Consider the following 25470-nt stretch of genomic DNA (forward strand, 5'->3'; position numbering starts at 1 on the left):
CACTGTTTGCCACAGCTTCAAGTTTGGTGTCATCGGCAAATTTTGAGATTCTACTATGTTCCAAGATCCAAGTCATTTACATATAGCAAAAAAAAGCAGTAGTCCCAGCACTGACCACCATCCTCCAGTCTGAACAGCAACCATTTACTACAATTCACTGTTTTCTGTTCTTAAGCCAATTGTTTTTTTCCAATTGGGCACTGACCCTCCTATTCCACAAACCTCAATTTTCTTAACCAGACTTTTATGTGGTGCCTTATTAAACGCTTTCTTAAAATCCATGTTGACAACATCCACCGCATTCCCTTCATCAATCTTTTCTGTTACTTCATTTAAAAATTCAATTAGATTAATTAAGCATGGTCTGCCTTTTACAAACCCATGCTGACTATCCTTAATTAACTCGAATCTCGCCAGGTGTCTATTGATTTCTCCCCTAATTAGTTTCTAAAACCTTACCCATCATTGATGTTAAACTAACTGGCCTGTAGTTGCTAGGACTGTCCTTACACCCTTTCTTGAATAAGGGAGTCACATTTGCCACTCTCCAATCCTCTCGCACCTCCCCTTATCCAGGGAAGATTAGAAGATTATGGCAAGCCCTTCCACGATCTCCATGCCACTTCCTTTAATAACCTGGGATGCAAGCCATCCGGACCAGGTGAATTATCTACCCTAAGCAGAGCCAGCCTTTTTAGTACCTCCCCCACCTCTCAATTTTTACCTTATCCATTGCCTCTACTCTCTCCTCTTCTGCTGATATTTTATCAGATTCCACTTCCTTAGTAAACACTAATACTAAACACTAATATTCATTAAGTATATTAGCCTTGCTCTGTGCCTCTAAGCATATATTACCCTCTTTGTCCCTAATAGGCCCCGCTGCACCTCTTACCCACTTACTATTTCCAAGCCGGTAGAAGTTTTTTGTGTTTCTTTTAATGTTGACTGCCATTCTATTCTCATATTCTCTCTTTGCCAGTCATACTTTCCTCTTCACTTCCTCTCTCAACTTACTGTATTTGGCCTGGTTCTCATTTGAAGAATTCACGTGACAAACCTCATACACCCTCCTTTTTTTGTTTCATCATAATCTCTATCTCCCTCGTCACCCAAGGAAACCAGTTTTTGGTTCCTTTCGCCCTTGTTCGAATGTATCCAACTTAAACAGTAGTAGACTCGCCAACTTTAAGGGCATTTAAGTGGTCATTGGATAGACATATGGATGAAAATGGAAAGTGTAGGTCAGATGGTTTCACAGGTCAGTGCAACATCGAGGGCCGAAGGGCCTGTACTGCGCTGTAATGTTCTAATTCTAATTCTTAAACCTGAAGCATCTCTCCCTTAAAGATAACCCATTGTTCTGATACAACTCTTCTGGTTACTCTTTGGTTCCATTTTACCCTGGTTAGAGCCCTTCTCATCACGTTGAAATTAGTTCTCTCCCAATCTAGATGTGTCCAGAAACTAGCAGCTGCCCTGAATGTGAGGGAGCAGTTGAGAGCCCTGTCTGACTGACAGAAGACCTCTTTTACTTTCAAGTGAGTGCTGAGTGTTGGATGTGTTGCTGCTCAAAGGAGCTCCCTGCTGGCCAGCAGATGCAACTGCAGAAGTGAAACAGCCATGTGCAGGCTGTTGTCAGGCAGGAAAGGAGGGCTCCTGCGTCTTAGCAGCAGCATGTTAAACTGTTTAATTCAAGAGCAGTGCCTTCAGTTAATTTCTGTTTACTGCACACTTACTCCAAAATGACATGCACTCCTATGAACCAGCAACCTGAAGGTGACTTTGCTTTCCTCCGCTCTATCTGCTGAGCTATTGAAGGGAAGTGGCAACCGAGAATGTTTTTACTGATTATTCACCGTGCACTTTTTGCTGCTCAGGGCTTTGTCTACCCATTAATGCCACAGCTCTGTGGGACCATGAGCCACCAGTTACTCTCCACAGCCTCAGCCAGTGGTGTTATGGATAACATATGGATCAGAAGCCAATGACTTCAACTCCGACCTGGATCGCAGGTTTATGCAAACTTTATATTATGGCTTGGGAAACCTTGCAAGCTGACCTACGTGGTTGCTGCTTCAGCACATGCCTTCTTAGCACAGTAGACAGAATCAGTCTCAGATTCTGAAGGTCCTGACTTCAAGCCTCAGAGAAGGAAGCAATTCTTGCACAGTTTTATTCCTCCACTCACCTCAGCTTTCCACCTTTGCTACATCCCAAAAATCAAGACTTCTCGCTTGCTACAACATTTGTTGCCCCGCAACCTCTTAGTGCAGCAGCATGTTGAAACACCGTCGAAGTGTGTGGACTGTGGGCTCGTGACACCACTGCTGTGCCCCGAGCAAAAGTAGAGCAGAGAATGCAGGCATTGATCCCACTACCCCTCATATGCAAAGCACGTGCTCTACCATTTGAGCTAATATCCCAATCTCTGCTAGCACCTTACCCTAGCTTACTTCACAGGAGCCTCTCAGCAGCTCCCTCTAAGTACCTCCCTCTAAGTTGCTCTGCGACCAGCAGTGAAATCGTGCTTCAGGTTGGCCCACTGTTTGAACACATTAAATGCTTTGCTCCAACCAGCATGTCCAAGCAGCAGCAGGCAAGCACTGGCCGGATGGAAAGTGAGGGGACAGGAAACTAGCAGCCGCCCCAAGTGTGAGGGAGCAGTCAAGTTGGATGTTAAAGATCAATGGTATAGAAGGGCAGAAAGTTCTTTTGCTGCATTGACCAATATTGCTCCCTTAACCAACACCATTAAAGATTTATATAGCACCTTTAGCATAATAAAATATGTTAAGGCGCTCACAAATCAATTTGCAGTATGTAGCATATTGGCTGCAGCATTTAAATGCAATTAATCGGAAGCATTTTGAGCACTATTAAGGCACTACATAACAAGTCTTTCTAATTCAAAGCTCTAATTTATTTCTTACCTGTTGCATCTTGATCAAATGCCTCAGAAATCCCAAAACCTCTACAAGACATGCCGTAATTTATGAATTTAACTTCCATAATGCAAATATATTTTATGTTCTTTCTCTCTGGCTGTACCAGCTCCTGTGTATTTTCATCACATCCATCTGTATCAGAAATATTTTGGAGCTGTATATTAAAAACAGAGGCTGCAATTAAGACTCATATTTGAGAATTATAACACAGACAGACCCCCTCAGCACATACTACAATTTACCCAAGAATTAGTACTTGACAAATCAAATTGGCATAGGTAGTCTTGAGGACAGGTTCATAGAATGCATTGATGACAGTTTCCCAGAACAATACATCATGGAACCAACCAGGGATAAGGCGATTTTAAAATTTGTATTTTGTGTAATGAGCTAGGTTTAATTAGTAATCTCATAGTAAAGGATCCTATGGGGCAGAGCGATCATAATGATAGAGTTTCACATGTTTGAGAGAATTTAAATCTGAAACAACAATCTTAAACTTAAATAAGCCAATTTCATAGGTATGAAGGGTGATTTGGCCAAGGTTGATTGGGAAAATAGATATAAAAAGGTATGGAGGTAGATAAGTAGTGGCAAACATTTGAAAAAAATAAATCAGAATGCTCGAGGAAAATACATTGAAACAAAAACTCCATGGGAAAAGTAATCCATCAGTGATTGGCTTAAGAAATTAAGGATTAGATTACAATAAGAGGTTTGTAACGTTGCAAAGTATATTGGTGAGCCCAAGGATTGGGAGAGTTTTAGAAATGAGCAAAGGACAACAAAGATAAAAAAGGGGGGAAAATAGAATGAGAGCAAATTAGCAAGAAATATAAAAATAGATTACAAAGGCTCCTAGAAGAACGAAGAGAGTAGCAAAAGGAAACACTAGTCCCTTCGAGGCCGTGACAGTAGAGATTATGATGGGGAATGAGGAAATGGCAGAGGTTAAACAAATTTTGTACCTGTCTTCACAGTAGAAGACACAAAAAGTATACTAAAAATAATGGGGAACCAAGGGGCTAATGACAGTGAAGAACTTAAAGTAATTAATAGAAGAGGAAAACTAGTTTACTAGAAAAACTAATGGGATAAAAAGCCAATAAATCCCCTGGACCTGATATCCTGGGGTTTTTAAAGAGGTGGTTGCAGAGATAGTGAATGCATTGGTTGTGATCTTCCAAAATTCCCTAGATTCTCAAACAATCCCAGTGGATTGGAAGGCAGCAAATATAACTCCACTACTAAGAAAGGAGGGAGAGAGAAAACATGGAACTACAGGCCAATTAGCCTGTCATCACTCGCTGAGAAAATGCTGGAATCTATTATCAAAGAGGTGTTAGCAAGGCACTTACAAAATTATATGATTAGGCACAGTCAAAAGGGTTTTATGAAAGGGAAATTGTGTCTGACAAATGTATTGGGAGTTTTTTTTAAAGAAAAGGATGTAAATAACATTATATAAAGCAAAATTAGTGAATGTAGTATATTTGGATTTCCAAGAAGAATTCAATAAGGGGCCACATAAAAGGTTGTTACACAAGATAAGGGCTCATGGGATTGGAAGTAATATATTAGCATGGATAGACGATTGGTTAACAGACAGAAAGCAGGGATAAACAGGACATTTTCAAGTTGGCAGGCTGTAACTAGTCGGGTGCTTCAAGAATCAGGCCTCAGCTATTTACAATTTATATTAATGACTTAGAGGTAGGTAATGAGTAATGTATCCAAATTTTATGGTAGAATTTTGGTGGGACAGTAAGCTGTGAGGAGGACACGAACAGGCTGCAAAAGGACATAGACAGGTTAAGTGAGTGGGCAATAATGTGGCAGATGGAGTATAATCTGTGGAAATGTGAGGTTATTCACTTTGGCAGGAAGAATGGAAAAGAAGAATTTTTTTTTTTAAATAGTTAGAAACTTAAATGTTGATGTTCAGGAAGATTTGGGTAGAAAATTAGCATGCAGATACAGCAAGCAGTTAGGAAGGCAAATAACATGTTCGCCTTTACTGCGAGGGGGCTGGAGTATAAGAGTAAGGAAGTCTTGCTGCAATTGGATAGGGCTCCACCAGGTCTCCCTGGTGAGACCCACCAGGGGTACTGTGCATAGTTTTGGTCTCTTTTCCTAAGGAAGGAAAACTTGCCTTGGAGGCAGTGCAGTGAAGGTTCATTAGATTGGTTCCTGGGATGAGGGTTATCCTATGATAAAAGGTTCAGTAGATTGAGCTTAGACTCTCCAGAGTTAAGAAGAATAGGAGATGATTTCATTGAAACATACAAGATTCTGAGGGGACTTGACAGGGTAGATGCTGAGAGATTGTTTCCCCTGAATGAAGCGTCTAGAACTAGGGGCATAGTGTCAGGATAAGGAGTCAATCATTTATAAGATGAGGAGGAATTTCTTCACTCAGAAGGTTGTGAATCTTTGGAATGCTATAACCCAGTCGTTGAGTAAATTCAACACACAGATCTTTGAACCCTCGGGGAAACCAAGGGACATGGGAGCTGGCAGGAAAATGGAATTGAGGTCAAAGATCAGCCACAATTTTACTGAATGGTGGAGAAGGCTCAAGGGGCTGTATAAACTACTGCTATTTCTTATATTCTTATAATTTATAAAAACATGAGATGCTTATCTTACTGTACGACAAGTATATCAAACACTGAGTGAATGCACACACTGAAAAACAATTTGAGCAAACTATATCAAAACTACAATGGCTTACATTGTTATTTATAGCATCTTTACTGGTAAAAAGAGAGAGAGAGTGTGTAAAAGCCTGTACCAAAGGTACTAGCTGGGGCCATTTTCTTTCATTGATGTGTCACCTTTTGTACTTCATGATGTGCTGACGATCAAGGAAAAATAGCTGCTGACTCTTTCTACCTTGCACTCAAAAACCTTCATTCAGACCTTGTTTACTTCCACTGCTTGCAGCTGCAGCAGTACAAGTAGTTCCTCATTCTGTGACATTAGCCATTGTGGGCAGTTTCAGTCTAATCTGGTGACAGATTATCATTCATGCAATTAGTACCTACATTATAAGCAAACTAAGCTACTGCAAGAAACAGCTTAATCTCTACAAAGCACCTCACATATATAGATAGATGTATAAATGTTTTACACTAATAAATAATGTTTTGGTACTGAACAGGAGAAAGAGAAGCGGTTAGGGTAGGGTGAAAGCATGATCAAAAAAAAGGTCTGCACGAGGCATTTAAGGCAGGGATGGAGAAATGGGCACAGCAAAGCAAATGTACCAAAGGAGAAAGTTCCAAAGAGTAAGGCATGGTGACTAAAGGAGCAGCTGTCGATGGTGCAGGGAGTCAGGAAGTAACCTGGTGTTGGAGAAGCAGAACGAACACATGGAGATTGACATACAGGAGCACTTCAGTTGTCTAAACTGATGAAGGATGCTATTTGACAGATGACCCGAGGAGACAGTTAGCTGTGGAAAAGAGGAAATCTAAGTTGTTTTTCTCACCGGGATTACTTTACATTTTAGGAGGACTTGCTCACAGAAAGGCGACAACAGTAAGAGCAGAAATCAAATTTGGAATATTTACCAGGTCAGGGAGATTGCTATTTTTATAAGGGGAAAGCAATGGGTATGGGAGACTGTCCAGGTCAGATGGGGTCATGGGTGTCACACAGAATGTGAGGCAGTTGTGAAGATCGACAAAGATCAATCAAAAGGCTTCAATGTCATCCCAAGTAATGGACCGGGGTGGATGAAGTTGAAGTATAAGGAAATCAGAAGGTAGTTTTATGCAGGTGCAAAATGAAAGGTTCTGAAGGAGAGAGAGAAGTAAGTGATCAAAGACTCCTGCTCAGAAAACAGGCCGTATGTGATGACAAAAATCAATGGAGCATGTGGGTGACAGTAATTGAGGAAGGGTAGATGGAGGGCAAGCTGCCATGATGAGCAATGTGATTTGTAAATATTACAGTGGATGTTTACTACATAACATAAAAATAGTTAGTTTCAATATGCTTATTCTATTCAGCTGTCCACTTAACTCATTTAATAAACTGAAAAGTTCCCCATTTTGTGGTTGTAATTTCCCAATGAGTAAAGGTATGGAGTGCATTGCTTTCTATCTACATATTAAGTCATGCATTGTTTTAAATGCAAGCTGGCTTGTTATGCTGCATTGTTCAGAATTTCTTTTTGCTTACTGCAATTATGCGACTGGACCATCCATTGAAACCAAGGTAGTAATTTGCCAATTCCTGGCATTTGTTACTGTTTAGTGGAAGTTGGCGCTCTTGGAATACTTTCATAGTCCGTTGCTTTGTGCACATTTGAACCTAGATAAAAATCAAACTTTAAATTACAATTCATCTCTAAGAATATAAATAGTTTGCCAAGAAGCATTAAATTTGAAGAAGAAATTCTGGAAATAAATTGTTAAAAGATTGGGCCAGGGTTTAGGATAGAAAACAAAATCTAAAGACGGAGTGCCTATTGACACCACTGTGTCAGCCGATGAGTTGGAGGTGGGGTGGGACTTACAACAAACAACGCCTATTTTACTCAATAGTAAAGCAAACAGTTTATTGCAGAGCGTACATAGAAAAAAAGAGTCTGCAGCAAACAGAATCTATGACTGAGACCGCATCAACTTCTCCCAATAAAAGTAAGCGACTTTCCCAGTAAACTGCACTGGGTGGAGGATAGTTACATATAAATTGCGTGCAAAATTAATCCCAGTCACTTACAGCAGTGCGGTCCCCAAGAGAGATTGACATGAGAATTACATAATCATCTCCATTCTGTCTGGGAATAGTGGTGCCACTATATGCAGCCCTCTAAAAGTTGTTCCAGATTGTGGAGCCAAGAGTGGGTCATTTCAGAATATACATTTAGCTTGTGCTACAGCAGAAGTAGATATGTTGGCCAACATGGCTGGGTAAGCAGGACAGCACCACATGAAAGGCCTGTACACCTACAAGGACATCTGTTAAAAGGACAGACGTTGATATCAGGTTTTAGCAATAAATGTTCACATATAAAAAGTGTTACGAAAATAAAAAATCATGAAACAAGAAATAAAGGGTAGTGTGTACAGAAATTGCTTGCTATACACAAGAAATTAGTCAATCACTTTTGGCATTGCACATGGGTCGAAACCAAAAATTGCCCTTCTGGTGAAAGGGGAACAATTGGACCAAATGTAATTGAGTCCCAATTTTAAAGTTGTACATTCTGCCCTCATCTTTATATTTCCATTATCTGAATTCATATATTCAAATACCTATATAAACTTACACCAAGTAATGACACCCTCCTGCTACAACAATGTTTTTATACAAGAGAAGGCACTGCAGTGCCTGTACTAGGAGGAAGAGGTAATTGATGCTCACATAGAAAGTTATAATGAAAAAGTTGATAAGTTTTTGCAAAAGTAAGATGTTTCATATATTAATGGATTATAGATATCCAAATGCCAAAAGTCCTTATCGTTAAAAGACAGAAGTATAGCAGCTTTAAAATTCAATGTATAAAAAGGTGAGGCTTTCATTGTTTACACACTATTGGTATTGCTTTGCCTATTCAAAACATAAGGTACTTTTTATTCGAAGTCCATATTAAATGAATTCTTAAAAATGTGCTTATTAGAAATGAAAATGAAATATTTAGCTCGAGTAAAATTGTGTTCTCTTCCCTACCAGGCCATACCCCAACATATTACAACAATTCCATTAGATCTGAGTATTTTGTGAACGGCAAGAAGTTAGAACTGTGGAGGAGCAGAGATTGAGGGATCTCTGTACACAAATCACAAAGCTATTGGGACAGATACCAAAAAAAACAATAAAAGCTAATGGAATGTTGGCTTTTATTTCAAGAGGGCTGGAAACAAAGGAGTGGAAGTTATGCTAAAGTTGTAAAATGCTCTGATTAGACCCCATCCAGAGTACTGCATTCAGTTCTAGGCACTGCATTTCAGGAAGGATACATTGGCCTTGGAAGCAGTGCAGTGCAGATCCACCAGAACGATACTGGGGCTAAAAAGGGTTAAATTATGGAGGACAGATTGCTTAGACTCTGCTTGTATTCCCTTCAATATAGAATATTAAGGGATGATCTAATGAAGATGTTTAAGATTAAAAGGACAGATGGTGATAGATAGAGTAGAAACTATTTCCTCTGGTGGGAAAGTACAGAAAAGGAGGAAATAAACTTAAGAGTTGGGCTGTTCAGGGGTGATGTTAGAAAGCACTCCTTCACAAACAGTAGTGGAATTCTGTTCCTCAAAAGTTGTGAGGCTAGATCAATTGAAAACTTCAGAACTGAAAGATTTCTGTTGGATAAGGGTAGCAAGCGATTATGGAGCAAAGGCACATAAATCGAATTTAAACAGTTCAAGCCATGTTCTAACTGAATGACAGGACAGGTTCCAGGGGCTGAATGGTCTGCTATAACATTCCATTAACCTTAACAAAATCAAAGTGTGCAGCACTGTAACACACTGGATTTGCTTCTACAGAAACAATATCATAAAATAGTAAAAAAAGATGAAATCAGGACATATTGGACTTTTACAATCCATTACATACATTATTGGTAGAATGGGATAGAGTTTCCTGTAAGGACTCTATCCCATTTTCTCCATCTCCGACGCATCTGTTCTGATGATGCAACCTTCTACAACAGCACTTTTGACATGTCTTCCTTTTTCCTCAACCGAGGAATCTCCCCCACTGTAGTTGGTAGGGCCCTCAACCGTGTCCAAACCATTTCCCACACTTCTGCCTTCGCCCCTTCCCCTCCCTCCCAGAACCACGACAGGGTTCCCCTTGTCTTCACTTTCCACCCCACCAGCCGCCACATCCAAAGGATCATCCAAAGGACCATTTCCACCACCTCCAACGTGATGCCACCAAACACATCTTCCCTTCCCCTTCCCGTCAGCAGTCCGAAGGGATTGTTCCCTCTGATACCCTGGTCCACTCTTCCATCACCCCCGACACCTCGTCCCGTTCCCATGGCACCTTCCCATGCAATCGCAGGAGGTGTAATACCTGCCCTTTTACCTCCTCTCTCCTCACCATCTACAGCCCCAAACATTCCTTCCAGGTGAAGCAGCAATTTACTTGTACTTCCTTCAATTTAGGATACAGTTTTCGCTGCTCACAATGCGGTCTCCTCTACATTGGGGAGACCAAACGTAGATTGGGTCACCGCTTTGCGGAACATCTTGGCTCAGTCTGAAAACATGACCCCTAGCTTCTGGTCACTTGCCATTTCAATACCCCCCACCCTTGCTCTCATGTCAACATTTCTGTCTTTGGCCTGCTCCAGTGAACATCAATGCAAGCTCAAGGAGCAGCACCTGATCTTTCGATTAGGCACTCTACAGCCTTGCGGACTGAACATTGAGTTCAATAACTTCAGAGCATGACTGACCCTTTTTTATATTTTATTTTATTTTTTAACCATGTGCCTGTTTTTTACATAGTCAGAGCTACTCATTATTCTGCTATTAACACTCTCTCTGAACTAATGTTTTGTCTTTCACCACAAGCATTAACACACTCTTTGCCTTTGTCCCAGGACAGCTTTGTTATTTAATCTCTCCTGCCCTCTGCCCTATCAAACACCTTTCCCTTTGTTCTCTTCCCCACGCCTCCACCCCCTTCACTTGCTTAAGACCTAATTCTTTTCTAACCTTTGCCAGTTCTGAAGGTCACAGACCTGAAATGTTAACTGTTTCTCTCTCCACAGATGTTGCCTGACCTGCTGTGTATTTCCAGCACTTCGTTTTTATTTCAGATTTCTAACATCTGGAGTATTTTGCTTTTATTTTACTGCACTAGTGAACTGCCATGTATTATAGTCTTGATATTTAAGATATGATTAAGGAGAATGTCTTGCTTCAATTAAAGATGAATTTCAGACCTGCCACCAAAAACTGGGTTTCAACTAGACGATGCAGAATGGTATTAAACTAAAAAAAAGTAACTAAGTGAAATAATGGGTGAAAAGTAATGGAATCAGACTTAATGGGAGCCATGCAAAGCCATCAGGATAATGAAGAATGACCAACAGTGGAATGCCAGGATTGATGAATCTTGAGGCCTGTGGTGTTCAAAGTTAACGAAGATTTGATCCTTATAAAATCCTGGTCATTTCAAATTACTCCTCACCTTCAAAGGAATCCTTTGGAATAAACACTGCTTATTTGTAACATTCTGGGCCCTGTAAGCTTTCAATGCTGAATAGAATTTGATGACAGCATAATAGCCTGGTTCAGCCACAGTAGCATTCCTGCACACCCGCACAGAGTAGAGGAGTCCAAACTCAGAAAAAGTTTTCAAAATGCAGTCCTAGGGATACAAAAAAGATCACATGTAATTGCTGCACAGTTCTCTCCCCCAACAGATGATGTTCTCCCTCCATCGGCCGTTACTCTCTCACCAACACCGACCTCGCCCTCCCCAACCCACCGACAGTGGCCGTTCCCCCTTCTCATTCCACCCCCCATGACTTTCTCCCTCCCCCGCCCACTTTTCCCCTCTCCTACCCACGTTCCCCCCTAACCCTCCCCCCACCCACTTTCCCCCTCTCCCACCCCACCCAATTTTCCCCTCAAACCCCCGCCCGCGTTCCCCTTTCCCCCCACCGCCTTCCTCCCAGTTTGCGGTTTGCGTTCCCCCTCCCCACCAGCTATCTCCCCCGCCCACTTTCTTTCTCCCTCCCTCCTCTAGCCCGCTTTCTCCCTCTCCCTACCCCCCGGACGCTTTCTCCCTCCCGCCTGATTACTGCGTCCCTTCCCCCCACCCCCCCACTTTCTCCCTCGGCTTTCGGCCTCTGCCCCCGCAATCCCCCCGCTTTCCCACCCTCCCACCAAGCCCCGCTTTCTCCCTCCCCCCGAAACCCCGCTTTCTCCCTCCCCCGCTTTCTCCATCCTCCCCCTACGTTTTCTCCCTTCCCAATGCCCCCACTTACTCCCAACCCCACCACCCCCTACTGCTTTCTCACTCCCTCCCCCCCACTCCCCCGCTTCTTCCCTCCCATCGCCTCACCCCCACTTTCTCTACCTCCCTCCCATCGCCTCCCCCTCACTTTCTCTCTACCCCTCCCTACCCCTGCTTTCTCCTTCCCTACCCCCGCTTTCTCCTTCCCCACCCCCCCTCTTGCTCCTTCCCTCCCCACCTGCCACCCCCCTTTCCCCTTCCATCCCCCAACACCCCCCTCTTTCTCCTTCCCTCCCCACCCCACCCCACCCCACTTTCTCCCTCGGCTTTCGGCCTCTAGCCCCCCCCCCCAATCCCCCCACTTTCCCTCCCTCCCCCACTTGCTCTCCCTCCCACCAAGCCCCGCTTTCTCCCTCCCCCGCTTTCTCCATCCTCCCCCCACGTTTTCTCCCTTCCCAACCCCCTTACTTCCTCCCACCCCCCCACCCACTACCACTTTCTCCCTCCCTCCCCCCTACTTTCTCCCTCCCCCCCCACTCCCCCGCTTCTACCCTCCCTAGACCCCCACTTTCTCCCTCCCATCGCCTCCCCCCCACTTTCTCTCTACCTCCCTCCCCCACACGCTCCTTCAACACCCCCCCTCTTGCTCCTTCCCTCCCCACCCGCCACCCCCCTTTCCCCTTCCAACCCCCAACTCCTGCCTCTTTCTCCTTCCCTCCCCACCCCACTTCCCCTGTCCACCCCACCATTCTCCTTCCCTCCACCCCCATCTCCTTCCCTCCCCACCCAACCCATCCCTTTCTCCTTCCCACCCCACCCCCAACCCCCCCTTTCTCCTCTCCTCCCTACCCCACCCCCCCTCACCCACCCCCCCACCCTCCTCCTTCTCCCCTCCCCCCATCCTCCTTCCCCCACCTCCCCCCCCATTCTCCTTCCCCCACCTCCCCCCCCATTCTCCTTCCCCCACTCCCTCCCCCATCCCCCCCCCACTCCCTCCCCCATCCCCCTCCCCCACTCCCTCCCCATCCCCCCCCACTCCCTCCCCCCCATTCTCCTTCCCCCCCATCCCCCCCCCATTCTCCTTCCCCCCCATCCTCCCCCCATTCTCCTTCCCCCCCATCCTCCTTCCCCCACTCCCTCCCCCATCCTCCCCCCCATTCTCCTTCCCCCCACCCCCCATTCTCCTTCCCCCACCCCCCCCTCCCCTCCCCATTCTCCTTCCCCCACCCCCCCCTCCCCTCCCCATTCTCCTTCCCCCACCCCCCCCTCCCCTCCCCATTCTCCTTCCCCCACCCCCCCCTCCCCTCCCCATTCTCCTTCCCCCACCCCCCCCCCTCCCCTCCCCATTCTCCTTCCCCCACCCCCCCCCCTCCCCTCCCCATTCTCCTTCCCCCACCCCCCCCTCCCCTCCCCATTCTCCTTCCCCTCCCCATTCTCCTTCCCCCACCCCCCCTCCCCTCCCCATTCTCCTTCCCCCACACCCCCCTCCCCTCCCCATTCTCCTTCCCCCACACCCCCCTCCCCTCCCCATTCTCCTTCCCCCCACCCCTCCCCATTCTCCTTCCCCCCACCCCTCCCCATTCTCCTTCCCCCCTCCCCTCCCCTCCCCATTCTCCTTCCCCCCTCCCCTCCCCATTCTCCTTCCCCCACCCCACTCCCCTCCCCATTCTCCTTCCCCCACCCCATTCTCCTTCCCCCACCCCACTCCCCTCCCCATTCTCCTTCCCCCACCCCACTCCCCTCCCCATTCTCCTTCCCCCTCCCCATTCCTCTTCCCCCTCCCCTCCCCATTCTCCTTCCCCCTCCCCTCCCCATTCTCCTTCCCCCTCCCCTCCCCATTCTCCTTCCCCCTCCCCATACACCCCCTCCCCTCCCCTCCCCATACACCCCCCTCCCCTCCCCTCCCACCCCCCTCCCCATTCTCCTTCCCCCTCCCCTCCCCACCCCATTCTCCTTCCCCCTCCCCTCCCCTCCCCACCCCATTCTCCTTCCCCCTCCCCTCCCCTCCCCACCCCATTCTCCTTCCCCCTCCCCTCCCCACCCCATTCTCCTTCCCCCTCCCCTCCCCTCCCCTCCCCACCCCATTCTCCTTCCCCCTCCCCTCCCCTCCCCTCCCCTCCCCACCCCAATCTCCTTCCCCCTCCCCTCCCCTCCCCATTCTCCTTCCCCATTCTCCTTCCCCCTCCCCTCCCCATACGCCCCCCCCTCCCCATTCTCCTTCCCCCTCCCCATACGCCCCCCCCTCCCCATTCTCCTTCCCCCTCCCCATACGCCCCCCCCTCCCCATTCTCCTTCCCCCTCCCCATACGCCCCCCCCTCCCCATACGCCCCCCCCTCCCCATTCTCCTTCCCCCACGCCCCCCTCCCCATTCTCCTTCCCCCACGCCCCCCTCCCCATTCTCCTTTCCGGTGAGCCTGACATCAGTGGTAGGGAAGCTGCTGGAGAAGATACTGAGGGATAGGATCTATTCCCATTTGGAAGAAAATGGGCTTATCAGTGACAGGCAACATGGTTTTGTGCAGGGTAGGTCTTAATAGAATTCTTTGAGGAAGTGACAAAGTTGATTGATGAGGGAAGGGCTGTAGATGTCATATACATGGACTTCAGTAAGGCGTTTGATAAGGTTCCCCATGGTAGGCTGAAGGAGAAAGTGAAGTCGCATGGGGTCCAGGGTGTACTAGTTAGATGGATAAAGAACTGGCTGGGCAACAGGAGACAGAGAGTAGCAGTGGAAGGGAGTTTCTCAAAATGGAGACGTGTGACCAGTGGTGTTCCACAGGGATCCGTGCTGGGACCACTGTTGTTTGTGATATACATAAATGATTTGGAGGAAAGTATAGGTGGTCTGATTAGCAAGTTTGCAGACGACACTAAGATTGGTGGAGTAGCAGATAGTGAAGGGGACTGTCAGAGAATACAGAAGAATATAAATAGATTGGAGAGTTGGGCAGAAAAATGGCAGATGGAGTTCAATCAGGGCAAATGCGAGGTGATGCATTTTGGAAGATCCAATTCAAGAGTGAATTATACAGTAAATGGAAAAGTCCTGGGGAAAATTGATGTACAGAGAGATTTGTGTGTTCAGGTCCATTGTTCCCTGAAGGTGGCAACGCAGGTCAATAGAGTGGTCAAGAAGGCATACGGCATGCTTTCCTTCATCGGACGGGGTATTGAGTACAAGGGTTGGCAGGTCATGTTACAGTTGTATAAGACTTTGGTTTGGCCACATTTGGAATACTGCGTGCAGTTCTGGTCGCCACATTACCAAAAGGATGTAGATGCTTTGGAGAGGGTGCAGAGGAGGTTCACCAGGATGTTGCCTGGTATGGAGGGCACTAGCTATGAAGAGAGGTTGAGCAGATTAGGATTATTTTCATTAGAAAGACGGAGGTTGAGGGGGGACCTGATTGAGGTGTACAAAATCATGAGAGGTATAGACAGGGTGGATAGCAAGAAGCTTTTTCCCAGAGTAGGGGATTCAATTACTAGGGGTCACGAGTTCAAAGTGAGAAGGGAAAAGTTTAGGGGGGATATGCGTGGAAAGTTCTTTACGCAGAGGGTGGTGGGTGCCTGGAACGCATTGCCAGCGGAGGTGGTAGACGCGGGCACGATAGCGTCTTTTAAGATGTATCTGGACAGATACATGAATGGGCAGGAAGCAAAAAGATACAGACCCTTAGAAAATAGGCGACATGTTTAGATAGAGGATCTGGATCGGCGCAGGCTTGGAAGGCCGAAGGGCCTGTTCCTGTGCTGTAATTTTCTTTGTTCTTTTTTCCTCCTTCCCCCACCCCCCCCCCCCCATCCTCCCTCTCCATTTACCTTCCTCCCCATTCTCCTTCCGTCTACCCCCACCCCCCTCTTTCTCTCCCTCACTACCCCCGACCCCACCTCAGGCTGCTCCCTCTCTCCGCCCAAAAAAAGCTCTAGCTGTTCCTGCCGCCGGTACTCACATAAATTTCTGCCTCGGATTCTCTGGGGAGAATATTACAGACAAACAGAGTTTTATTATTTCCAGTCGGGACTTTAAAATCCACAATTTCTGTCTGAAGCGGACTCCCCTCAATGGCAGCCATAGAAACCCCGCTCAACCGCCGCACAATCCCTCACTGCAACCTGTCACTCAGGCCTGTTTCCATGGTGAAGGCTGTTCCCGGATTGGACTACGGGATAAGCCCCGCCCTCAGATTGTTCCGCCTCCTGATCGGCTGGATGGCGGGAATGAAACTTCATTCATTCTCTGGTCGTTGAGTACAGGCAGTGTATAACTGTGTGCATAATGCTGTGTCTAAGGGTTTTTTAAAAATATAACTCAAACTTTATAATATGTAGAGAATTTATAATTATGCATGCTATAATTTGATAATTTTCCTTTTGGCACTTCCAAAGATATTCTCGTTCCCTGCCACTGTTCACAGCCAGATGAAGACTTTAGACAAATCAAAATTTTTGGCCTAGATTTTGCGACCAGTTGCGAAGCAAGTTCATTCGCCACGGATCTTGAGAAAGCTGTCCACAAAGATCCAACAATCTCTGTGGCTGGTTTTCCCCATTCCCGATGGCAGTTTAAATCTGGTGCTAAGCCAAGGGGATGTCTTTGCATGCAGCAGCAGGGATGTCAACAAGCAGGTTAGCAGACAATCACATTGAAGTATTTACACACAAGATGAGTCTGGAACAGGGTTGTCCACCCTTTTCGGGCAGAGGGCCGCATTATGATGCGGCCGGTGAGAAAATTTCGAAAGATAAAGGCATTAAAAATGTATCTTACTAATAAAAACAACAAAGTGCATGTTATGAAGAAACTTTAAATGAGAAGACTAATTTAGACATACTTGCTGGTCACTACATTGGACATTGATTTAGTGAGATAGCTGGCATTTCTTTGCTTGCACACAGGCCGGAATTTTACGCCACCCTGATGAGGGCGGGGGGGGGGGGGGGAGGATGGGGGGAGCGGGTGCCGTAAAATGGAGCAGGAGCTCCAGGAGACCTTCCTGATCCACCTCCGCTTTACGCAAGGCAGCGGCGGCAAAAAACGGTCCGCCCACCCCAGGCCAATCAAGGCCCTTAAGTGGCCACTTAACAGCCACTTAAGGGCCTTTGCCTGCCTCCATGAGGATTTTACATGTGGCAAACGGATGTCCTGGAGCCGGGAGAAGCCGCCTAACGAAAGCAGGTGGCTTCTCAGCGTCCCAGGGTACCCTGTGCCCAATGGAGGGCCGCTCCAGCTACCCTACCCACCCCCACGACCCAACACGGCCCGTTCCGCCCATACGACCACCCTTGCCTCGCTGGAGCCCAACCAATTACCCCCGGCAAGGCAACTAAAACATACCTTCCTTCCAGGTTCCCAGGCATCGTCTCGTCATGCTGGGCTGCAGTCCCAGCAGTGGCCACCGCTCCCAGTGGCGCAGCTGCGACTAAGAACTGCCGCCCACTGATTGGCCGGCAACTCTATTAGGCGGGACTTTCTACTTCAAGCGGGTAGAAGTTCCGCCTCACGCCAATTGAAGCCCAGGGACTTGCAAAATACTGGTCAGATCCCCAGGCGAGGTGGATGCGGGCTCGCCACCGACTTTTCAGTCGGTGGCTGGCTCCCGTTGCCTCGGGTAAAATTCCAGCCATGTAGTCAATGTTTGTCCGCAAACTTGTTGTAGCAATGTAGAATATTCTGGTTAGATGTCATTCTGTCAGGAGTGATCTTGATCACTCTCTCTCCCTCTCTCTCTGTCCCCCTCTCTCTCTCTATCCCCCTCTCTCTTTCTGTCCCCTCACTCTCTGCCCCCCTCTCTCTCTCTCTCTCTCTGCCCCCATCTCTCTCTCTCTGTTCCCTTTTCCCTCTTTCTCTCTCTCTCCCCCCCTTTCCCACTCTCTGCCCCTCTATCTTTCTCTGTCCCCTTTCTCTCTCTTTGTTCCCTTTCTCTCTCTCTCTGTCCCCCTTTCCCCCTCTCTCTCCCCTTTCCTCCTCTCTCTTTGTCCCCCGTTCCCCGTCTCTCTCTGTCCCCCTTTCCCCCTCTCTCTCTCCCCTTTCCTCCTCTCTCTCTGTCCCCCGTTCCCCGTCTCTCTCTGTCCCCCTTTCCCCCCTCTCTCTGTCCCCCTTTCTCCCATCTCTCTGCCCCCTCTCTCTCTGTTCTCCTTTCTCTCTATCCCCCTTTCCCTCTCTCTCTGTCCCCCTTTTTCCCCCTTTCTTTCTCTCTATCCCCCTTTCTCCTTGTCCCCTTTCTCTCTCCCTCTGACAGTTGCAGACAGCGGGGATGCTCAACAGATGGCAGATCAGTTTTTTACAAAATCTCAAGTCAGTTTCACAGCCAACAGATCCTGACACCGGCAATAACAGTTTCTGAACTTTGGACAGATTCGGGGTTTTCCAGCGGCCTTTTAAAAAACCGACATTCAGAAACTGCTGTTCCCGATGTGAGGATCTGTTCATTGCAGACAGAAAGAACATGTACACACATTGCTCCTGTTTCAGCTAAACAAAATAAATGACAGCCATTTGCTGGTTCATTCCTCAGGGCAGTGCCTTGACCAATCAGAGTCAAGCTGCCTGGTTTAAATTTCAAGCAAAGCTTGGCATTTAACTGTCAGTCACCATAAAATGGTGCATTCTCCATGGCAACGCCTCTACCAATCAGCACTCTCTTCTCCTACAGTATAAATTTGTTGCTTTCTCTTACATTGATATTCTTGCAAATTGTCCTGCTAGGTGCAAGATGAAAAGCTTCCACAAAAGGGCCTGTTTCAGTGCTGTATCTCTAAATCTAAATCTAAAAAAAATTTATATTTTCAGCAATATTGAAGTTCTGTACTGCCAAACAACTATTTTTTAAACAAAACCACAAGAACATGGACACTTGTACCACAGACAAAATGGAGTAATGGTCATGTGCCCTCTCATGTATTGGAAATCAACAAACCTGTCTGCAAAGCTGGAACTCGTTGATCTCACCTGAAATAGCTCTGGGGAGAACTCCTTTGAAATTGAAAAGAGTACTATTACATATTAATGACTCTTATGGACATGAATAAACTAACAAAGGATTTTGGAGACAGACTGACTCACAGGCCAAACCAAAATGAGTAGGTGTAAAGTGGCACCATGTTATCAGAATGGTCCCCATTCAGACGTCAATCGACAGCCATGGTCTCCACATCCCTGTCCACTGTGTGGTCACATCAGGGGAGAGGGCCATGTGTCTCCTAACATAAACTCCAATGTGATGGATTTTTAAAAAGGTAGCATTCTGGAGAGGGAGGGGAGATCAAGCCAACACTTTCAGAAAGCAGTCCAGCCAGAGGCTGTGAAAAGAGATCCAGGCGAGCAAGAAGAACCCTACTTAACAGTCACTATAGCAGTGACATCACAAAGTGACTTTAAGACTTTCCATCTGTGGAGGTAATAAAATCCACACCACCAGCTTTGTGCTGAGTTGTAACCACTAGAACTCTACAACATCTCAACAAGTTCAAAACTATAAACACCCAGGCCTGCACCTTTACAAGAGACTGTCCTCCTGTGAAGATTTAACAGGTTTACTGTGAACCACAAACACTTACCTCACTTTGGACTTTAAACTACCTACCCTTTTCTCTCGAGTCTTGTGTATGTGTGCGTGGGTGAGGTTGTGACCATTTTGGGAATTGTGTAAAAACAGTTTTTTTTTAATCTACTAGAAACTGTCATTTGTCTGTTTATTTGGACCCAAAAGACATTTTAACAAAACACAATTTCTGCCAGTTGGGAAGTGAACAGAGGGAACAACCCACACCCCTTTCCACCTGTCTGTAACACTGCTTGTTCAGCTTTCAAGATTTTTCACAGTGCCGCTTTGAAATTTCAGTGCTCATTAAGTTGGTTAGCACATTTGCTAATGTTAGAGTTTGTTCAGAGGATCTAATTAGATTTGAAAGAAACTATATTTGTCTGTCTGAATTTAAGGACACAGCAAACGCAAGTCTTTGAAATTTGTCTTCTACAAAAAAGGATACAATTTAGAATAATAAATTAAAGTGAAGTTTGCAGTGGCCGGAGCAATTATTTTAAAAACACACTTCAATGTGGTGCTCTTCTCAGGTTAGGGGTCCACGTAGAAGGTGCTTTATTCTGCATCTACTCATACTAACTGACCTACCAGTGCTTGAAGCTGATACTCTGTGCCCAAAATGGAAAGTGTCCCATTCCTGAGCATGATCACTTAATGAAAGGAAAATTCTCAAAACAGTTTTTTTTAAATCACAGGTTTGTTGGCAATTCAATGTAATAATTTATTGAAAATGCAGGATAATAAATATTTGCTAAGATTTAGCAATGAATTTCCAACATTGAACACAACTGCAGAAAATTATACACCTACAGAAAATATTTTCCTCAATTCATATATTTCTAAAATTAAGCACTCTTAAATTTCAGAGATTTAACATTGTTATAACTTATGTAATTATAAAGACATAAGGGAATTTCTTATTGTCATTGTTTTTTTGAAATAATCAATTTTAAGACAGATTCTGTGTAACATTTTGAGTGTCTTTATCAAGTTTTCCTCACTCATTTTGTCTATAACCTTACACTACACAGTACAGTTACTCTCTGCAAAACGTTTGCAATTCATAACTTTCAGGTAGGTTTCAACTTTGTGCATATCCTTCTTAAAACAAGCCAGGAGACCATAGTTTTTCATCAAAGCTTCCTCACTTAAGTTTCCATCGAACCTGTCATAGGAAAATTTCAGCCAGGCAAAACCTTGCGAAGAGCCTCCATCTTCCAGAGTCTGGGAAGTGATAGAACAATTAAAGTTTTATCGCAGTTTCACATGGAGAGTATTTTTCAGAACTGCATTGAATACATATAATAGATTCTGTGTAGGTATTGCCTCTCCTGGTGTAACATATAGTAATACAAAAGCTTGCTATTTACATCATATGGCGCAATATTTCTTCAGTTCATCCTGTCCATATCATTCAAGTTGTCATCTGATTCATTTATGGAGACTTTCATTTTTTTTGCCATGCTACTCACTTCTGGAAAATAATCCTAAAAATAGACCAAAACCACCATATGAACTCCACTTTTGTATATTATGAGAGTAGTGCATGGAGTGTTGGTCAAGAATATAATGAATCCTGGTGGTTCCGATGAAAGCTTAAATTTTGTAATTGTGGTTTAAGACATTACCTGAACCTTTTGACATTTAGTAACTTCTAGCCTACCTGTTTTGTTGTACAAGAGGTAATGTGTGAATGAATAAGTAAATGGCTTGATGGAGCACATAAATTCATGTATTTGTCCTTGAGTATGGGTATCCTTGGAAACTAGCCCGAGGACTAAACCATATTTGTATAAAAACATGCAAAATCATAGAAAGGGAAAAAGAAACTATCCAGTTCACTGGGTTCATTCCATGCACATCTTTGCTTGTGGATCCCATCTGCCCCATTTAATCTCCCATGGAAAGGTTCTTCAAAATGTCCTCTCATCTTTGCTTTATGTTCTCGTCCTCATTCTCTCACTGCTTTAACGCTAAGTTAATTTTTCTAACCATAATCTAATCATTTTCTAATCTGTAAGTTTTATTGTATTATTACTTACTTTTATGTTTAAATGCTGTACTTATCTTTTTCCACACCCCAGTGGCCCATATGGTCAAATTTCAGTCTCAGTTTGCAAACAGAATCTAAAGGCTGGTTTGACAGCTGTTATAACTCGTTTCATTGCAGTTGAACATTACATTTTTAAAGAAATCCATCAAACATATAATTGTTTTTTTCTGAAACAATACTAAGTGCGCCAACCACCTAATCAGTCATTTTGTTGACAGCCTTACAGAGTAGGCATTTTTATTGCTGGTATCTGAAAGGTTAAAATCCTCTGCCATTTACTATCCCATCCAAGTAACCCTTTGAATGCGATAAATCCCTTTTACGTTCAGCGCCGAGCCAAACAAAGTAACAACGTTTATGTATATAACAGTGTATTCCATCTTTAGGACATGGCAAAACACATCACCTTCAATATATTGCTTTAGTGTAGTCATTGTTGTTATGTAGGTATAGTTTAAAGTCACCAGCAACGTTTATATTAGTAAAAACGACCTCCTCCATATCATTTATCTAGTGCGGAGAGCAGAGGACTCAGAAGAGAAGGTTCCAGAACATGCCAAACTATCTTCCGATTTATTATAGCATTTTACTTTCTGTTGTTGAATCAGTTTTAGTCTTATGAGCTATTTTAGAATAATTTCATGAGCTTTAATCGTTTTATAAGCCCTATATGTTGAACTACATTAGCTAATCTCATAAAATCTGCACAGAGAATGTATATTTTATCCTGTTCAACTGATAACAGCTACATCTTGAACAGCATTCCAGGAGTTCAGTGAGGTACTTCCTGTTGCTTCTAAATTCATATGGACATCAATGCTAGAATCCCGTAAAAAGCTGTGGAGCATTTCGCCCACTATCGATATGATGTTATCTCTTTGACCAAGTGAATCACAAAAATTAAATCGTACCTTTTAGCAAGGTTACAATTGGTCCTGTTAAACTTACACTAAACGAAGGAAAGAAAAACGAATGCTTCAAACAAAGTCTGTACAGCACGCGTCAACATTTCGTGTTAACTTTTGCCGCCTGTTGCGAAACTTTAACACGTGTTATTACCACAGTAACGCTAGTTGTATTGTGCGCGCCGACCTTCATGAGAGCATAGATGCCTTCTTCCAGATCCCGCATTTTGTCATAGACTCTGTCCGAGGTCCTGAAAGCCCTACTATTCTGAATGGGATTGAGCCAGGACTGGATGAGAAGCAACGAGTACAGTAGGAGCTCCTTATCCTATGAGAGGAGAAAACAACACAAATAGAACTTTTGTTGTAATCAGTTCCGGTTATAGTACAAGTGTTTGTTCTACAGTGAAATGTACTATAATTTGAACATGCGAGAATCCAGTGAACAGTCTAAATATTAATTCCTAATTACTCCGTTACCATCTGGGTCTTTTCCTGTATGCGGTGTGGTTCAATAATGGCTTTAACTGTGAGCAGTTATAGTTAGAATCATTATTTATGGGTTCGAGTTGGACTCGGTCCCCAGTTTCTGCAGAGTCATAAATATAGCTGAGGTCAATGTGACTAACTTTTGTTTGACAGAATGGGCCTGGAAGTAATGCGAGAGAGAAATGACCCAAGCGCAGCTAATCTGACCAGAAAGGACAAATCTTCGAATGGAGATATTTAGGTAGGTGATATCTTTGTATTGGTGACGGAAACCATTAGCAAAGAAACCAATGTGTAGTGTTAACAACAAAGCTGAATTTAGGTTTGGATGTTTGTGTGTGTGTGTGTGATTTTTTAATTACTGATCGTTGCTGGGCATCCTCCTTGCCAGTAGGTGCTGGGATGGTTTCAGACTGGCAGAAAGCAGAAGGTGAGCTCTTGTGAGAATGGCGCTGCTCTTCGGGGATATATTTTCGTTCCTGTTGAAGTTAAAAACACACACAAATTAAAAGCAGGTGACTGTGGGGTTCTATAACAAACCAATTGCTTCAGCTTATTTTGTTTCCGAATAACTCGCGTTTAGGGTTCGCTACGTACGAAATCCTTGCAGGTTTCTGCGGCGACGAGATGCAGGTGCTGTGCCCTGTGCACAGCCTTGGCGAATAGATCAGACAGAGGCAGCAAAGGGTACGCTTCCAGATCTCTGGGGCACAGCATGGAAACCAACACCAGGGCCAAGGCAATGGAACACAGTGACAAACCTAGCCGGGGAGGAAAGAACAGTTCTAAGTAAACTGAAAATATCTTTTGGAAAAAATGAAGAGGACAAAAAGTTAGGCAAAGTCATAGAAATAGGAAGAGGCAAGACAAATAACATGCTACACTAAAATAATGGCCCCGGGGGCTTAAATCAATAAAAAATCAAATTGAAAGAGGTTTGTATCTGACTCTCAGGAGGAAAGGATAACGATTCCAACTCATTGCAAACTTCAGAAGGGATTAGAATTGTCGAGCTATTCTACTTTGGCACAGAGCGAATTATTGAACAAAATACACCAATTCTGTGAACCTAAAATAATGGACGGTGGGCAGTTTGGGAATAATTTCCATCAATGTTCCAGATGTTAAGGGATCGGCACATCTGCTGAATGCTGTGATATCTGCTAGTTCGAAGGAAGATGAATCATCAGGAATAAAACCAGAGAGAATTTGGAATGACTCTTGCATGAGAACAAACATCGCAACATAACACAAAAGTGAAGCTTGCGAAGATCAGCGGAAAAGAAACACGTAGATGATAGAAATTCAACAGAAACTTTCAAATAACTTTCAAATACCAATCAAGCAGACATCCCAACTAGGTTAACCAATAATTAAAACAGGAGATATTACCTGAAGCCATCCTGTCAATGTCACTGTAAATAAAGCACAAGATGCAGGGAACTATAGACAAGGCAGTTAGTTCACAGGATTGTAACATAGCCTTCAACTCAACGATTATATATATGTTTAAAATCCATGTATAAATTTAAGCCTTCTTGTTAATGGTGTAATATTAATGACATTTAAAGGGAAGAAAACAAAATGTTTTGAATTTAATGCACCCGGTGTTCTTTGTTATCATGGAAAACAGGATTATTCGCCTCCCAAACATGTTCTTAGAAACGTGACCCCTAATTTGTTTGTGTGTTCAGGACAGTGTCTTCTCCCATTCACTAAATAAGCGGATAGTATTGCATTGTATTTCTCATAACCTGAACCGGTGACAGGAAAACAAAATAAGACGAAACAGCATGCTTTTATCGGGTGTTGTGACATGACCAGTGTTTCAACTGTGTTTCATCTTGAACTTGGGGGGGAGGGTAGGGGGACCTCACAATGATCGGTAAACATGTCGACAGTATACATTTCACAGTGTGAGGAATGAATAATTAATTGAAGCATTGCCATCTAGCTGAGCTGGGGTTGTGTTTATGAAGTTTCAGCAACATCTTTCCGCTTTGACATTTCTAATCGCCTACACAGGTACTTAACAGTTGGAAATCGGCGTACGAGAGTTACCCTATTACCTCTCAGTGCCCTCTCTCCATAAAGATTTTAAAATGCAATTATTCAATGGTGTTTTGGACAAATAATATTGCTCCATCACTCACTGCCAATGGATGACGCATGCTCTGTGTCAAATCTATTACCGTGTCTTTCTTTACCATTGTCTGCACTGGCTCTTTTAAGAGAAAGTGAACTTCTGGTACCAAATTTCTCTTTGCCCTCTTTCAACCTAGGCATTAACTCGTGTTAATGCCTAGGTTGAAAGAGGACAAAGAGAAATTAACTCGTGTTAATGCCTGCGTTAAAATAGGGAAGAGAGGAATTGGGTAAAGCAATGGTAGGACAGCAGCACATGTGTGGGCATGCTCATGTTCAATGTGCACAAATGATTTCATCTCCAGACTTTTGAAATTGTTTAAATAGAATATCGGAGTCTGGAAAAGATTGAAAAATGCACATTTGTCATTAAAATTGTTTTGACTTTCACTATTTAGTTTCTGAAATCATGTCAGAATGAAAGCATTCTCCATATGTATTTGTACAG

The 25470-nt window shown here is 44.5% G+C and overlaps 2 protein-coding genes across 3 annotated transcripts in view; both read right to left on the reverse strand.

Moving 5' to 3' along the window:
* The window catches only part of rdm1 (RAD52 motif containing 1), a 31284-nt gene extending 15297 nt beyond the window's left edge, over positions 1-15987 (reverse strand). The window contains exons 1-4 of one of the 2 annotated variants that reach the window (XM_068013215.1): positions 15837-15987; positions 11112-11291; positions 7137-7268; positions 2934-3102 (exon numbers count right to left, since the gene is read on the reverse strand). In XM_068013215.1, the coding sequence (XP_067869316.1) occupies positions 2934-3102; positions 7137-7268; positions 11112-11291; positions 15837-15959 (604 nt within the window). In that variant the 5' untranslated portion in view covers positions 15960-15987. The remainder of the gene's footprint in view (positions 1-2933; positions 3103-7136; positions 7269-11111; positions 11292-15836) is intronic. The other variant, XM_068013216.1, reaches the window with a different exon arrangement.
* Positions 15988-20453: 4466 nt separating this feature from the next.
* On the reverse strand, positions 20454-24279 carry gh1 (growth hormone 1). Its single transcript, XM_068012957.1, has 5 exons — positions 24270-24279; positions 23475-23638; positions 23240-23356; positions 22576-22716; positions 20454-20654 (listed from the first exon to the last, which is right to left on the reverse strand). Exons 1-5 carry the CDS (start codon positions 24277-24279, stop codon positions 20454-20456), a joined length of 633 nt encoding a protein of 210 aa, XP_067869058.1.
* Between the last annotated feature and the right edge of the window lie 1191 nt (positions 24280-25470).

This window comes from Heterodontus francisci, chromosome 33 (assembly GCF_036365525.1).
Source record: "Heterodontus francisci isolate sHetFra1 chromosome 33, sHetFra1.hap1, whole genome shotgun sequence".
Taxonomy (NCBI): Eukaryota; Metazoa; Chordata; class Chondrichthyes; order Heterodontiformes; family Heterodontidae; genus Heterodontus; species Heterodontus francisci.

Bases quoted from the DNA above. Each gene is read 5' to 3' on its own strand.
- gh1 (XM_068012957.1), bottom strand. The intron at 23,357-23,474 runs GTACGTAGCGAA...TAACTTCAACAG, and splicing joins CAGAAACCTGCAAGGATTTC to GAACGAAAATATATCCCCGA. The intron at 20,655-22,575 runs GTCGGCGCGCAC...ATCACTTCCCAG, and splicing joins GCATCTATGCTCTCATGAAG to ACTCTGGAAGATGGAGGCTC.